The following is a 13,436-nucleotide window of genomic DNA, read 5'->3' on the forward strand; positions in this document are numbered from 1 at the left end:
TCTGGGTGGAGAGAGAGAGAGAGAGAGAGAGAGAGAGAGAGAGAGAGAGAGAGAGAGAGAGAGAGCCCAGTGGTGCCATTGCCTAGCTCAGCTCCTTTGTGTTCTGTGAACTATGTGATCCTTCCTATGAATCTGTGCTTCATTGAACTTCCATTCTTACTAAGGGTAGACTAAACATTTCAACTTCCCCCAATTTTCGGAGAAGATTTTACTTTTCCAATCATACTTTTACCCTTGTGGTTTAATGTCATGTGTTTTCCCTATACGAAATATGAGCGATGTCATTACTGTATTTATTACATATTTATCAATTGATTTATCAATAAGTAATTAATTTCTACTTTCACCTACATTCAGTGTTCCTAAATAGTTAATGGCTCATGAAAAACTCAACCACAACAATTTAAACAATTGTACTGGGATAAGCACAGGATATTGTGGAAAAGGAGTAGAAGAAACTAGTGTGCAGGGCAGACCAGGAAATCTTACCACTCTGTGACATCTTAGACCCATGTCTCTTTGGCTCAGCATAGATAAGAGAAAAACAGCTACATAGAGCCATGGTAGTGAACTTGTGGCATGTGCACTGCAGTGGGCTGTTTGTGACACTGTAAGCTGTAAAAGGTTTGGTGCAACTGATATATAGAGGAACTGTCTCAAGTTTTAAATTCTAAAACCAACTAAATAAGATTTTTCTGCCTTGCATCTGGTTTTCCCAACACCATTGCCATATAGGAGCTGTAGAGATTTATCCAATCAATCTGTGATTTTCTAGTTCTCACACAATGGTGTTCATCAAGACCTTTTCTCCTTAAGCTACTTACTCTTCCTCGAAAGACAGCACTTACTTGGGATGATAGCTATGTCTGTAGAAGAAAAGAGTCATGAGGCACTTGGTGGCCCTTCCTCTGGCTGTGACCTGAGCCTCACTGCACACCAGAGCTTGGTCTTGCACCTTCTGGAGTCTGAGCTGTGGCTGCTGCTACCTGATACATGGAGGCTTCTGTGTTCAGTCATAAATGAGGCCTGAGAGCTGAGTACCTTGTATGCCTGACTATTTTCCTACAGACAATTTCTTCAGAAGCAGAAAACTGCTCATGGGTCCTCCCTCTCTCTGACTTGCCAAAATCTTGAATTCTCTAAGGGATGGTTGGATAAGCAGTCATTGAACTTACCGACTATTAGAGTGGCTTGCTTTCTCATGCAAAATCAGTTCTTTTTCTAATTTACTTCGAAGTTGAGCCCAACTGCAGAGAAATGAAATTCATTCTTGCCTCACCTCTAAAAGTCCAGAAAAAAAATTTTCTTGGGCCTCAAATACAATCTGGGATTCTCAGTAAAGAGAAATATTTGGGTCACAGCTAAGTTTTCTAATAAAATATTTTTAACTGAGGGAAAAAAAGGAAAAAGAGAGACTAGGCTCTGGCCGGAGATAAACTTGAGCCTGATCCTGTTTCTTTTCTCCTGGAATTGCTGGAACTACAGTAGAGGGTGAGGAGTAGGTAATGATTCCTTTCTGAAAATGTTCAGGAAACATTTTCCAGAGGCAGGAGATTGATTGTTCATGTCTTTTGGAAGAGACACCTGACCTTTTACAGCAGAAACACTATTCTAATGGGACCTACAGTTGACAGGGAATGGTAGGTTACTAAAAGGCAATCCAATGAAGGGATTTTGATAAAAGGATACAGGGGGATCTCAAGAAACCTGAGATTAGAGGAAGAGTTACTGGACCTTTGTGAAGAGGAATTCAATACTGAGAGTCATTGTTTATTCTCTCTGTCTCTCGGAAGTGCTCAGTCACTGTAGCTGGCTCATCTTCAAGTGTGGTTGACCAGCTCTCCCATTTCCTACAACTCTCTCTTAAGCTCCCAGGTGACACCTACATGGCCACACAGGTGGAGAGAATGTGGACCTCCTTTCTGTAGGACCTGTGCTTCAGGAACACCTTGGAGTTTCATTCAGGTGCCAGAAAGAGAAAAGTGGAAAGCCCCAACTCAGGTGGCGAAGTCAGGCAGTAAAAGTCACTGAGTTCTGTTATCAAGTAGATTGACAACCCAAGAACCTGGAGGCTCTCCCTGTTCAATCAACTGCGGTGAGAAAATCGATGGCCCTGTGACTCATGATATCCAAAAGCTTCTTATAGCAAGAGACAACAGAAAACGTTGTATTCCATTATCAGACTGCCTTGTCTCATAGAACACAAGGAACAGAGACCTTCATCTCAAATTATCCAAGAAGCTTTGATTTTAAATTTTACTGGGACTCATTTAAACTAGTTTTTGCTATATAAGATGAATGGCTGATAAGTTACATCCTATTGCAAAATATCCAGCCATTCTTTATTTAATTATTGAGAATCTAATATGGTTACTCTGCTAGATTTGGGTGCTACAAATGAATATTTTTTGGTTAAGGAGAGAAAGAAGTTCTTTCAAATATGGTTCTCCAGAAAGAAAATGCCTAAAGAAGATAATGATGCAGACAGATTATATTGGGGTCAATAGGGAAAATAACTTACTGCATGCTTAACAATTCTAGAGGATTTAGCTAGTGACACAGTGCAAGGTGCAGAGTTTGATGCCTGGTACTCCCCAAAAGCATCCTTAACAATTCTGTACCCATCACAGTTTTTTTTTTTTTGGCAAACTCTTCCCAGCCTGAAATTGAATAACACCAAAGCTGAGTTCCTAAACAGCTGTCTTGAACAAGAAAGGCAGACTGCTTACCCCTACACCTACAGGAGAGAAAGAGGAAGGAACCAAATTAGAGTTTTACACCTGCCTTCAAAAGTCAGCATTTAAGGGGAAGACACTGGGGCTGTCATCTAGGTAGATCATGGTAAAAGCTGAGTCACACTCAGAGAGGGTTCAGTGGAAAGTGCTTTGAGGCTCACGGTGATGCATCAGTGTTGGGCAGAAGATGGCCATTTTCAGAAGGCTCCAACCAGTTCACCAATTTGTTTACTGCTTAGGTTAGTGATATTCAACATAATAACGAATAGCATGGTACCAGCACCTGCCACCCAGAGTTGATGCTACTCACATGAGGAAGCATCTGGAGGCCCCCCTGGCTCTGGGTACCAAACCTTTAGTTAAAACATGATAGGAAGGTGGGAGATGAGGAATTACCAACCAGTGGAAACATCTCCTATTTAAACTGGAATTGCAATATGGTGCTGGTGGCTACATACTCAGCCCCCTTAAGGACCTCAAGGATCAAGGCTAGAGACAGGTCCAGCTTGCACTGTGGAGGGGGTTGGATACTCCTTAATCAGGAAATAATGATCAGCCATCCTTCTCAAGGATGTGGCTCAACAATCATCCTTCATGTCCACACAATTCAAGGAGCTCTGAATGGCCAGCGTTGTGGATGAGGATGTTGTCTTAATTAAAGATGTAGTGTCTGCCCCGTGGCATCTAGGAGTCAAGCAGGAAATTGGTGGGAGGGCTGTGACCCTAAAACACCTCAGAACTCAGAAGAAATCAGAGAAGGTCTTAGCGGATGATACCTTTTTCAGAGAGTATAAGGGACATCGCCAAATTTGTACACCCCATCCCAGACACAAATCTCCCCTTCCCTTCCTGGGGTGGCTACGGAAAAGGAAGATAACATTCAAAGGCCAGGATGGAGTAGGGCAGCCCAGGGAGAAGGGAGCCACATCAAAGGGGAGGAAGCTGCTGTGTTCTCAGGTGCTGCCCTCTTCTTTTGCTTCTCAAGTGGGTAAGGTTTCTAAAGACTTATCCTGGCTGAGCTGACTTCCCCTCTTCATTTGGCCTTGCTTGGGGTGGATTCTCCGTGAGTGGGCTGGCGCGCCCCTGCGGCTTCTGAGGAGCATCTTCCCTGAGCGGAAGGAATTCTGCAGGGCACCTCCTCCCAGCCACCCCCAGGGCCCTGGTGTGCTTCGAGGCTTCCCTGAACACGCCAGGCCCCAGGATTTTGTGAGACTGGCTCTTAGCCAGGAGCGCTGGCTACACCGGAGGATCCCTGGCTCCAGGCAGTTCGCAGGGAGGATTCGCCGCGGCTCTTCCATCTCTGCAGCAGCAGGACTGGCAGAGCCGTGCTCCACTCCGAGGGCGCTTGGAGCGAGGGGAGCCACAGCAACTCCGCCACCCAGACCGAGAAGGGGGCGAGCAGGAGCGGAACTGGGGCAGGCGCGGGGCTTCGGGAGCCTTCCTCTGGGCATCCGCCCTCTGTGCCGCGCGCTCACGGGACTGAGTGGCCTTGGACCTCTACTACAAGCAGTACTGTGCACCCTGCTCACTCTGGGGTACGTTAATCGTCAGACAGGAACTGCTCGGTTGGAGTCATTGGGCGCATTAGCCCGCTTTCCCCAGAGTCGCAGGGTTGAGCAGAGCCAACCCCAGCTGGACGCCGCGCTCCTATAAATAGCGCGCGTGTGCCCGTTTTGCGCTCTCCCGGCGGCGCGAGCAGAGACAAAGTTGTGCGTTGGGACTGGAGAAAGAGAAGACCCGGGGAGCCCAGCCACGCAGCAAGGCACTCTGAAACTGACCCCGAGAAGGGGTGCTTTCTGTCTGGGGACTCAACAAACCGCAGCCTACCTACATCGGAGTGACACCAGGCTTTGAGGAATTTTAGACCAAGCGAAAGCGGGAGTCGCTGACGCCCTGGCCATGAACACAGCCTCGCATTCTTCCCGGTCCAGGAAGTGCCTGCTGCCCGTGTAATTCGCCCGCGCGTAAGCCACACTAGCGCAGGACCATCACCCGTACCGCTGGGCACCGTCACCCCCCGCCTTTCCTACTCCGTGGTTCACCTGAGGGTGCTTGAGTTGGGGTGAGATTCGTTTTTCCTTTGAGACGTGATTGGGAGGGTTTGGCGACTAGTAGATGTCTAGGAACACGGGTGGCTGCAGGGGCCCCGGGTAGGGCTGACTGTAGGAACAGAATTGTGCAGGGCAAAGGGTTCTGCATGAGCTCCTCAAAGGACAAAGGCAACAGAGCCAGCGAGAGAGCTCGAGGGGAGACTCTGACCCACAGAATCGGTGGAAGTGTGCGCGCCGCGACCCCGGTTGCTCCTACAGCGCTGTCGATCTAGCAGCTACTGGCGTCTTCCGAGCGCCGGGATCCCGAGCTAACAGGCGACGCCATGGGCTCCCCGCGCAGGGCGCTGTCCGTGGTGCTGACCGTTCTGCAGCTTCTCACGCTGCCCGAGCTGCCCGTCTGGGCGCAGAACGACACCGAGCCCATTGTACTGGAGGGCAAGTGTCTAGTGGTGTGCGACTCGAATCCGGCTACGGACTCCAAGGGCTCCTCTTCCTCTCCCCTGGGAATATCGGTCCGGGCGGCCAACTCGAAGGTGGCCTTTTCGGCAGTGAGGAGCACCAACCACGAGCCATCCGAGATGAGCAACAAGACGCGTATCATTTACTTCGATCAGGTCAGACTCTGAGGCATGCAGGGGACCAAGAGGGTGGGCGGTCTCAGGCATCTCTGACTGGGGCTCACTGCGGGGACTAAGCTTGTCTGATTGGGATACGGGGGTCTTTTAGGCACAGGGTTCCCCAGACGTATCAGCGTCTAAAACTTCTGATGCCCCCTCCTCCAACCCCGGGCTCCATTCCCCCCTGGTCTCTAACAGATGCTGCCTGCACAGTGGTAGAGAGGCTTGGGAGCGCAGACGCGGGCAGCAAGAGCTCAGGACAAGTTTAGAAGCAACAGGTCAACAGACACTGAAGGGAATCTGGTCCCTGGACCCCGCGATCTTGTGGCCCGACGCTGGACACCTGGCTCAAAATGCTCTGCAGGTGTAGCGAGACTGTTCACGTGGTGCTCTCGCAAACGCAGGAAAAATGTTTGATTTGTTTCTCTAGGTGGAGAAGCTTCTCGCCAAAGAGAGCTCCGGGGCTCCAGCCTCCCTACAGAGATCAGGCAGGTGGCCTCAGAGGACGGGGTGGTGGTGGTGAGAAGTCAGATTTCACTTCCCTTTCGAAGACCAGGGTCCCCAAATGCGTTCTGCATGGGGCTGCTACTGCCCGGAGTAAGCAGGAAGCCAGTCTGTCTCCAGGACTTAGATAAAAGTTGCTTGCCAGGGAGGAAAAGGAATTGGGTAACTCTGCTGAGCTCTGACAGAAAAGCTCTGGGGAACTGGTTCCCCTTGTTGGCCTCTGTCCTTTCAGAGAATTGCAAATTGCAGGAGCCACAGACTTGGAGCTGAAAGGTAGGGAATGAGGGGCAGGACTGATGAAAGCTGTGGCTTCTATTTAGCCACTCTGAGCTCTGCGGTTTGGCATGATGAGAAACCCCAGGGCATCAGCTTAGCTCGAGGAAATCGTCGTAGGGAAGGAAACTGATTTTAGAGTTTAATTCCAACTCTAACTGTACACAGAGTCTTTTCATTTCTAAAGTCATAGTTCACAGCTGTGGGCAAAGAACCAGGTGTAGGAACCCAGGTCCAGTGGTGCTGCAGGATGTATCAGAGAAGGAGTGACATGACACTTGTCTTCCTGTCTTCATTTTCCTAAATGATGATCCCTGCAGATGACCGAAGACAGAAAATGCCTCTCTGGGGGTTTTCTATGGGACAGCTATAATTTTAAATGAATTAAATAGCCCCTTTGGGGTTTGGGTTGCAGTATTTTCCACAGTGATGGAAATAAAGTCTAGCACCACCTCTGGTTGTAGTTCAGTGCATTAATTAAATGTTGGAATTCTGTAGGCATTGCACTATCATCTGTATGGGGTGTTCTTTTCAGTGACCTTCCTGTCAATTAGAAGAGGAACATCACTTCTGTTCTCAAGTGATGCATCACAGAGACAAGAAGACAGTTTTAGTTATACATCCTGATACACCTGGATGTTCCTATTATAATGTAGAGCCAACATCCATCTTTATGTATAGTCAACACTAAGCAGCCATTTCCATGACTCCTAATGAATAATGCCACTTGTATCTGAATCAGGAAGTCCCTGCTAAACACCTTAAATTATTTTAAATGTGCTTTAAAAAATCCTCTGTAAAGACTCTGTTGGGGATTATTGCTCAGCTGGTGCCTGGTTGTTGGAAGACTTTATCATCAGGTCAGAGAAAAGAAATTTGATGTCTACTGGGAAGAAGGTGGAGCCTCAGGAAAACCACACACATGCTTGTATTTGCAAGCAAGTGTGGAGCCTGTTACCTCTATCCTGTAGTGCAGACTGGTCCAAGGTAATGGTACGCTTTTAGGAAATTATGCAAGAGGTATAAAAATGTGTTAAGTTTGAGAAGAAGCCAATGTTTAAAAGACACAGTAGCACATTGCTATGGGTATAAAGGAAATATGGCCTTATAGGGACATATGATTTTGTGGGTTCTACTTTCAGATTTATTTCTTGGGGAGACACGGAGGAAACTTTTGTTATTTTAGTGCTCCCCACTTCTCTCTCTTTCTTTTTCTTAGGCAGGATTTGCCTAGGTGGCTTTGCAAAGTCAGCCTAAGAAGTCACTTAATTCAAATTAATTTTATCACCTGAGGAAATGAGGTGAATATCCAGAAATACAAAGCACATTGTTGCATTTTTGGAAAAGCATCTAATTTTGTTCCTTGAACTTTAAATACTCAGTTGGTGATTGAAAGCAGATAAGGCATAGCACGGAGAGGAACACCGAAAGACCACCTATTGCACTCTGTCATGCTCCACTCTTTGGCAATGAGCAAAGGGCTGACTCATTGCCAAAGTATTATAATTAGGCTTACATGGCACAGAAATTAAAATAGTGGTCTTGGATCTTAGGGAACCACTGGCAGAAGCTCGGGGACAGGCATGGCATTCATGTCACTTCATGCACCAACAGTGCTGTGTGACACATTATGTCACACTGTGGAGAAGGAAGCCAGGCCTCTGTGTGATGTGTCCAGGAATGACTGTAGAGAGACATGGATGTCGATTGGCTGGTGTGGCAGCGTCACTTCTGGACATTTGGAAGGCCTGTGAGCAGTGGGGGAAGTAAGCTCATGGCAGACGATTTTATCTGATTCTCAAGGCAAAGTCTTACACGGGACCTTGATATTTCCAAAGTCATCAGGTCTTGCTGGAAATTGAGGCATAGATACGGAGCAGTAATTTTTATGTTTCCTATACCATTTAAAAAGTGGGAGAACCTTTCAATAAACAAGTCCATTTCCAAGTCATGCAAAAGAAATAGAATTAAGTATTTCATTCTTTATGGTTTCTGAGTTTAGCTGTTGAAGAAGGAAGGAAGGAAAAAAAAAGAAAGAGACAGGATGGAAGGTGTGTAGGAAAGCAGAAAAGGAAAATTATTTTAACTTACAGAAGAAAATACTATAATAATTTACTTTTTATTGTTTTTATTTGTAGATCCTAGTTAACGTGGGTAATTTCTTCACATTAGAGTCTGTCTTTGTAGCACCACGGAAAGGAATCTACAGTTTCAGTTTTCATGTAATTAAAGTCTACCAGAGCCAAACAATCCAGGTATGTGTTTTGACCCACTCTGTCTCTGCTCCCACACAACTGTGTTTATGTTTAGTGGGTTATTTGTTTAAGTGTTTATTCAAAGATGTGTTTATGTTGTGAAAATGAACAGCTATCTTTATAGTTTGTTGTTTGAAACACTTAATTCCCAGTTTTCTTCTCTATATCATCCACTAAGGTGTGTGACAAAATCATGTAAAAAGATGAACAATTGAATTTATTACTTGCATTCAACCAAATATTTAAAAGCATAGTTTGGTAGAAATTCAGGGACACGAATTTCTTTTTACAATGTTGATTTCATTTAATGCATGTGCAAAAATTACATATACTTTAAAGAAAAAAATCAAAACTAGCAAAGCTTTACAAATACATATTGCATAAAGCAAATTTGCTATCATTTAAAATTATAAGACATATTTAACTATTAAACATATCAAAGAACAACTATTCACTATACTTTTTGAAAAGCAGGAGCTATGCTTATATTTTAGGGTATCCTGGGCTCTCTAGGTGTTAGTGGAGTAGTTGCAGTTACATTTTCAATAGCGTGGCATATTTCTCACCTTCTATAGCAATGAGCTTGATCTCTCAGGCAAAGGCCATAATAGAACTATTTCCTATAATAGTCAAGTGTACTAATATTAAACAGTGTTCATGTGTGTCTATGGAATTCTAAGATAATATTTGTGCTCAGTATTACATCATGTACTGTATTCACATAAATGGCAGATTATCTACTCTTCTCCCAGCTTTACATATCTTAGTGAGTAGATACATTGATCAATCTCAGATTTACCTTCTTTAATATGATCTTTAACATAAAAGGAGCGAATATTTAGGAAGCAATTTTGCTTCCAGGCAAAAATGTTCTCCAGTCTCTAATATTTGCAAGTATATGTAACATTTTCTACAGTGTAATGGGAACTATAGTACAGAAAAAAGTTAATAAAAGTTTGAGTTAATTCTATACTAATTTTCTATCACTAAGCTCTCCAGTAATAGTGGTAAATATATTTAATGCACATTTCTGACCAGAAAAAGCAGAAAAAAATTGATCTGCACACATTTATCTCACGTGGTTTTTCTTGATATGCCAGATACGGGTGTACAGACACCTTAAAAAGGTATTAGCAGAATCTGGCTGTATCTAAGTTTAGCAGGTCCTAAGAAGCCTACTTCATTACCAAAAGATTTCTGTTGAGTGGAAGAAATAAAAAAGTATTAAGCTTAATTTGTATGCTAAAGGGAAGCCGGTTTTCATATGACTAGGTTGCTCTATAGATTATTTTGTAGGAATTTTTAGTAAATTTCTATAGGACAAAATTTAAAAAATCAAGTAGATAGTGTCTTAACTCTGATTCCAGAGTTGGCTAATTTAAAAGTAAAGGGGGTATTTTACTAGGTCTATCATCTTAGACATCATTCATGCCAAGTATGGGATATATATATATATATATATATATATATATATATATATTTATTATTATTATTATTATTATTATTATTATTTTAAACTCACATGTGCCTGCCAGGCAAGTTCTGCACTGCTGAACTGTGTCTCCAGCTTGGTGTTTAACTTTAAAGGGAGCTTTTCAGTGATTTTAGTTTTTTCTAGGTTAACTTGATGTTAAATGGAAAACCAGTAATATCTGCATTTGCTGGGGACAAAGATGTCACACGTGAAGCCGCCACAAATGGAGTCCTGCTCTACCTGGACAAAGAGGATAAGGTGTACCTAAAACTTGAGAAGGGTAACTTGGTTGGAGGCTGGCAGTATTCCACCTTCTCCGGTTTTCTGGTGTTCCCCCTATAGAAATTGATTTCTCCGCGGCGTTTATCCAGGTGAGGGGCAGCCTACCCCGAGTTACTGGAAGATCATATTTTCATCTTTGGATCGATGTCCTTTATTGGTTTCTCATGGGTGAATATGGACTCTCTTTAAGGATTCTGAACCAATACAAAGTCTCATGGATTATTTTTGTGTGTGCACATTTCGGTGTGTTTGAGTCGGGACTCCCAGCAGATGATACCTATCTATGCTTAAATGTAACAGTCAACAACTGTCTCCAGGTTTGTTCTGAGTTTAATTTCATGGCATTACTCAATTCATTGCAGATGTGGCATTTTATTTTCTTTTTAAAGACTGGCAACTGAGTCTGAGAATCAGAAAACTGGAGCTCTGACTGGGATAATGGTCAGCGTGATGCTGCCGGAGAGCTGTGTGCTCTGCTGGTTGCACTTGTTTTTATTGCTTTGGAATTCGCTTGTTTTGTTCTCTTAATTCAGCTGGGGATTGCTCCTCAGTGACGGGCATTGTGTTTTCTGTATAAATAAGGTAATGAATGGCTTGTCTGGAAATTTACCTTGACTATGAGATTACTGATGTGATTTCCCTAAAACTAGAGAGAAAGAACACTTCTTCATAGTTGTATTTTAATTATCTATGTGAAAGAGTCATATTTTCCAAATTATATTTTCTAATAGGAAAAATAGATCATAAATCTGACAAGGGAAAAGTTGCTTACCCGAATTATAAGTGCTCAGTCCCCAAACCTTGGCAAAACATCTCCCCTCCACAGAAAATCTTATACTTTATTGCTCAACTTTAATTAACATGATTGATAATAACCGCTTTATTAAAAAGCAGGGGATTTTTTTCCCTTAGACATGACCACTTTATTAACTGCAGATGGGACATCCTTGTTTTTAATTATACCTATTTTTCAAGCCTTCTGTTATGTTTTAAGCATCATCTGGTTTTTGCCTTAACTCCTTAAATTGTACATATTTATCTGTTTAACTAATATCAAATCCAAATATCCATATCTAAATTTAGTGCAATATCTTATTTTGTCTTTTGTATAGATCATATGAATTCATAAAATTATTTATGTCTCTGTTATAGAATAAAGATAATATATGTTAGTTGAATTGTTTTGTCCTTTTAGTTTTGGAAATATGTGCTCTGCATGATTTGTTTTCCCTCTCTCTCCTTCTCTCCTATTCCTTCCTTCCTTCCTTCCTTCCTTCCTCCCTCCCTCCCTCCCTCCCTCCCTTCCTTCCTTCCTTCTTTCCTTCCTTCCCTTCCTTCTTCCCTCCCTCCCTTCCTTTCTTCCTTCTTTCCTTCCTTCCTTCCTCTCTCCTTCCCTCCCTCCCTTCTTCCTTTCCTTCCTTTCTACCTTCCCTCCCTCTCTTTCCCTTCTTCCTTTCCTTCTTCTTGTTTCTTATCTTCTGAAGTTTAAGAAAATCTTTTTGAATTTCCAGGTAATGTCCCCTGACTTGGTATAGGAAATCTTTACAGTGGTTAATCTGTCCAAATCCAGGAGTCGCAAGTTTGCCAAAGAGAATCAATAAACTCAGTAAACCTTCTTTCAGAAGGACTTACTGTAAGGAAGTTAGGTTTAGGAAGATGCCCTAAAATGTCACAAGAGTGCTTAATATATGAATGAATGTTCAGGGACATAAAGACCAATATTTTCCAAGTGAAGAGTTGGTGAAACCCTCTGTCCTGCTCTTCACACCAAGATACGGAAGATCGCAGGCCTCTTTTAAGGAGGAGCTGTTGTCACGTCTGTGTTGCCTGGGGTTGCTGGCTCCATTTCATGGTCTGCAGTGAGGTAAGGCAAGTGGGGGCAGGGCAGAAGCCCTTTTGCAGCTGGCAGCAGCAAGGCAAGCTTTCTAGGTTACCCTTGCCAGCATGACTTCCAGTGTGCTTGGGATTTATCTTCAAATCAAAATATTCACTTGTCTCCAGGAAGGACTCTCCTCTTCCCCAGAAGGCATTATGTGGAGATGCTGGCAACAGATCCTTGACGAAAGTCACCTTCATCTGACTTTCAATCAATAATTCTGATTTTGTAGTATTAAAATTCCTCAGTATTACACAGAGAGGCAATAAAAGAGATGTTCCTCAAAATCAGATAGAGTCCTCTATAAATTCGCATGCTCTAACAAAGGCATGCAGAGGTCTCTGCATTCAGAATTTGTGTCTATGCATCTCTTCAGGGTGAACCATACTCAGATAAAATTATTTGTCATCGACTTGGCAAGATGGCACATGAATTTTGGAACGATGGGCCAGAGACAAATGATTATCATATGGTACCGATGTTGAAACACCTTTCATCAACATGCTATGACTATCCTTTAGGGCTTGCCTTTATTTTTCTTGATTCTTCTGAACGTAAAAGAACATTGGCAACATGTTTGGCTTTATTCATAACCTCTAGTGTACACATTTTGTAGTACAACATCCATTTGAAACTTCTGAGAGAAAGTCTATTTGGAAAGGTGCCGAGGCTGTGGCTATCAAATGCAGAAGGTAGCCTGGGACAGTGGACCTCAAGTGGGGAGATGAGGTAAGGGCCCCCAAGATGCTCATCCCATTCTCGGGAGGAAGAGCTAGGGTGAGCACACTGGCTGGCAAGACGAGGGTGTCGTGGGAGAGAAAAAGGGCAGAATGATATGGCCAGAAGAGCTCGGATTTTGAACGGATGTAGGTTGGAGTCTTGTAGTTTGCATTTGGCACTCTATAACCTCGGGCAGATTCTGTCATCTCTTTGAGCTTTAATCGCTTTATTTCTAAACAAGCAAAAGTTGATTGTGAGGATTCAGTAAAGCACCGAAGTGCCTGGAACATAGGCTCTATGATCACTAAAATATACAGCTCTGACTCAGATAAAGCCACCAGTAGGGCTTCAGGAGGAGATTCAGAGCCTCAGGATGATGGGGGTGAAGAGGAGCTGGAGTGGGGCAGGAGACTGTGATGTTAGAGGCTTTCTCAGAAAGAAATCCAGACACTCCCTGCATATCCTGTGACTTGAAAATTGTTTTTAGAAATTGCTAGGTCCACAAAAATGCTAATGGAACACAGGATTTGCATCGGCCCCGTCTGCATTCATCAGTGCCAGAGCCGCTTCCTGGATGGTTCCTATCTCCTTTGACTGCTCCTTGATCTATTGATCTGCAGATGCTAGCAGTGGTCTGCAGCAAGCAGTT

The 13,436-nt window shown here is 43.6% G+C and overlaps 1 protein-coding gene across 1 annotated transcript; it reads left to right on the forward strand.

Annotated features, from left to right (window-relative positions):
• The first annotated feature begins 5,108 nt into the window (after positions 1-5,108).
• Positions 5,109-10,308, forward strand: Cbln4 (cerebellin 4 precursor). Its single transcript, XM_004636017.1, has 3 exons — positions 5,109-5,400; positions 8,319-8,435; positions 10,054-10,308. The coding sequence occupies exons 1-3, from the start codon at positions 5,110-5,112 to the stop codon at positions 10,249-10,251; spliced, it is 606 nt and encodes a 201-aa protein (XP_004636074.1). The 5' UTR covers position 5,109; the 3' UTR covers positions 10,252-10,308.
• The last annotated feature ends 3,128 nt before the right edge of the window (positions 10,309-13,436 follow it).

This window comes from Octodon degus, unplaced genomic scaffold, assembly GCF_000260255.1.
Source record: "Octodon degus isolate 3935 unplaced genomic scaffold, OctDeg1.0 scaffold00077, whole genome shotgun sequence".
Lineage (NCBI taxonomy): Eukaryota > Metazoa > Chordata > Mammalia > Rodentia > Octodontidae > Octodon > Octodon degus.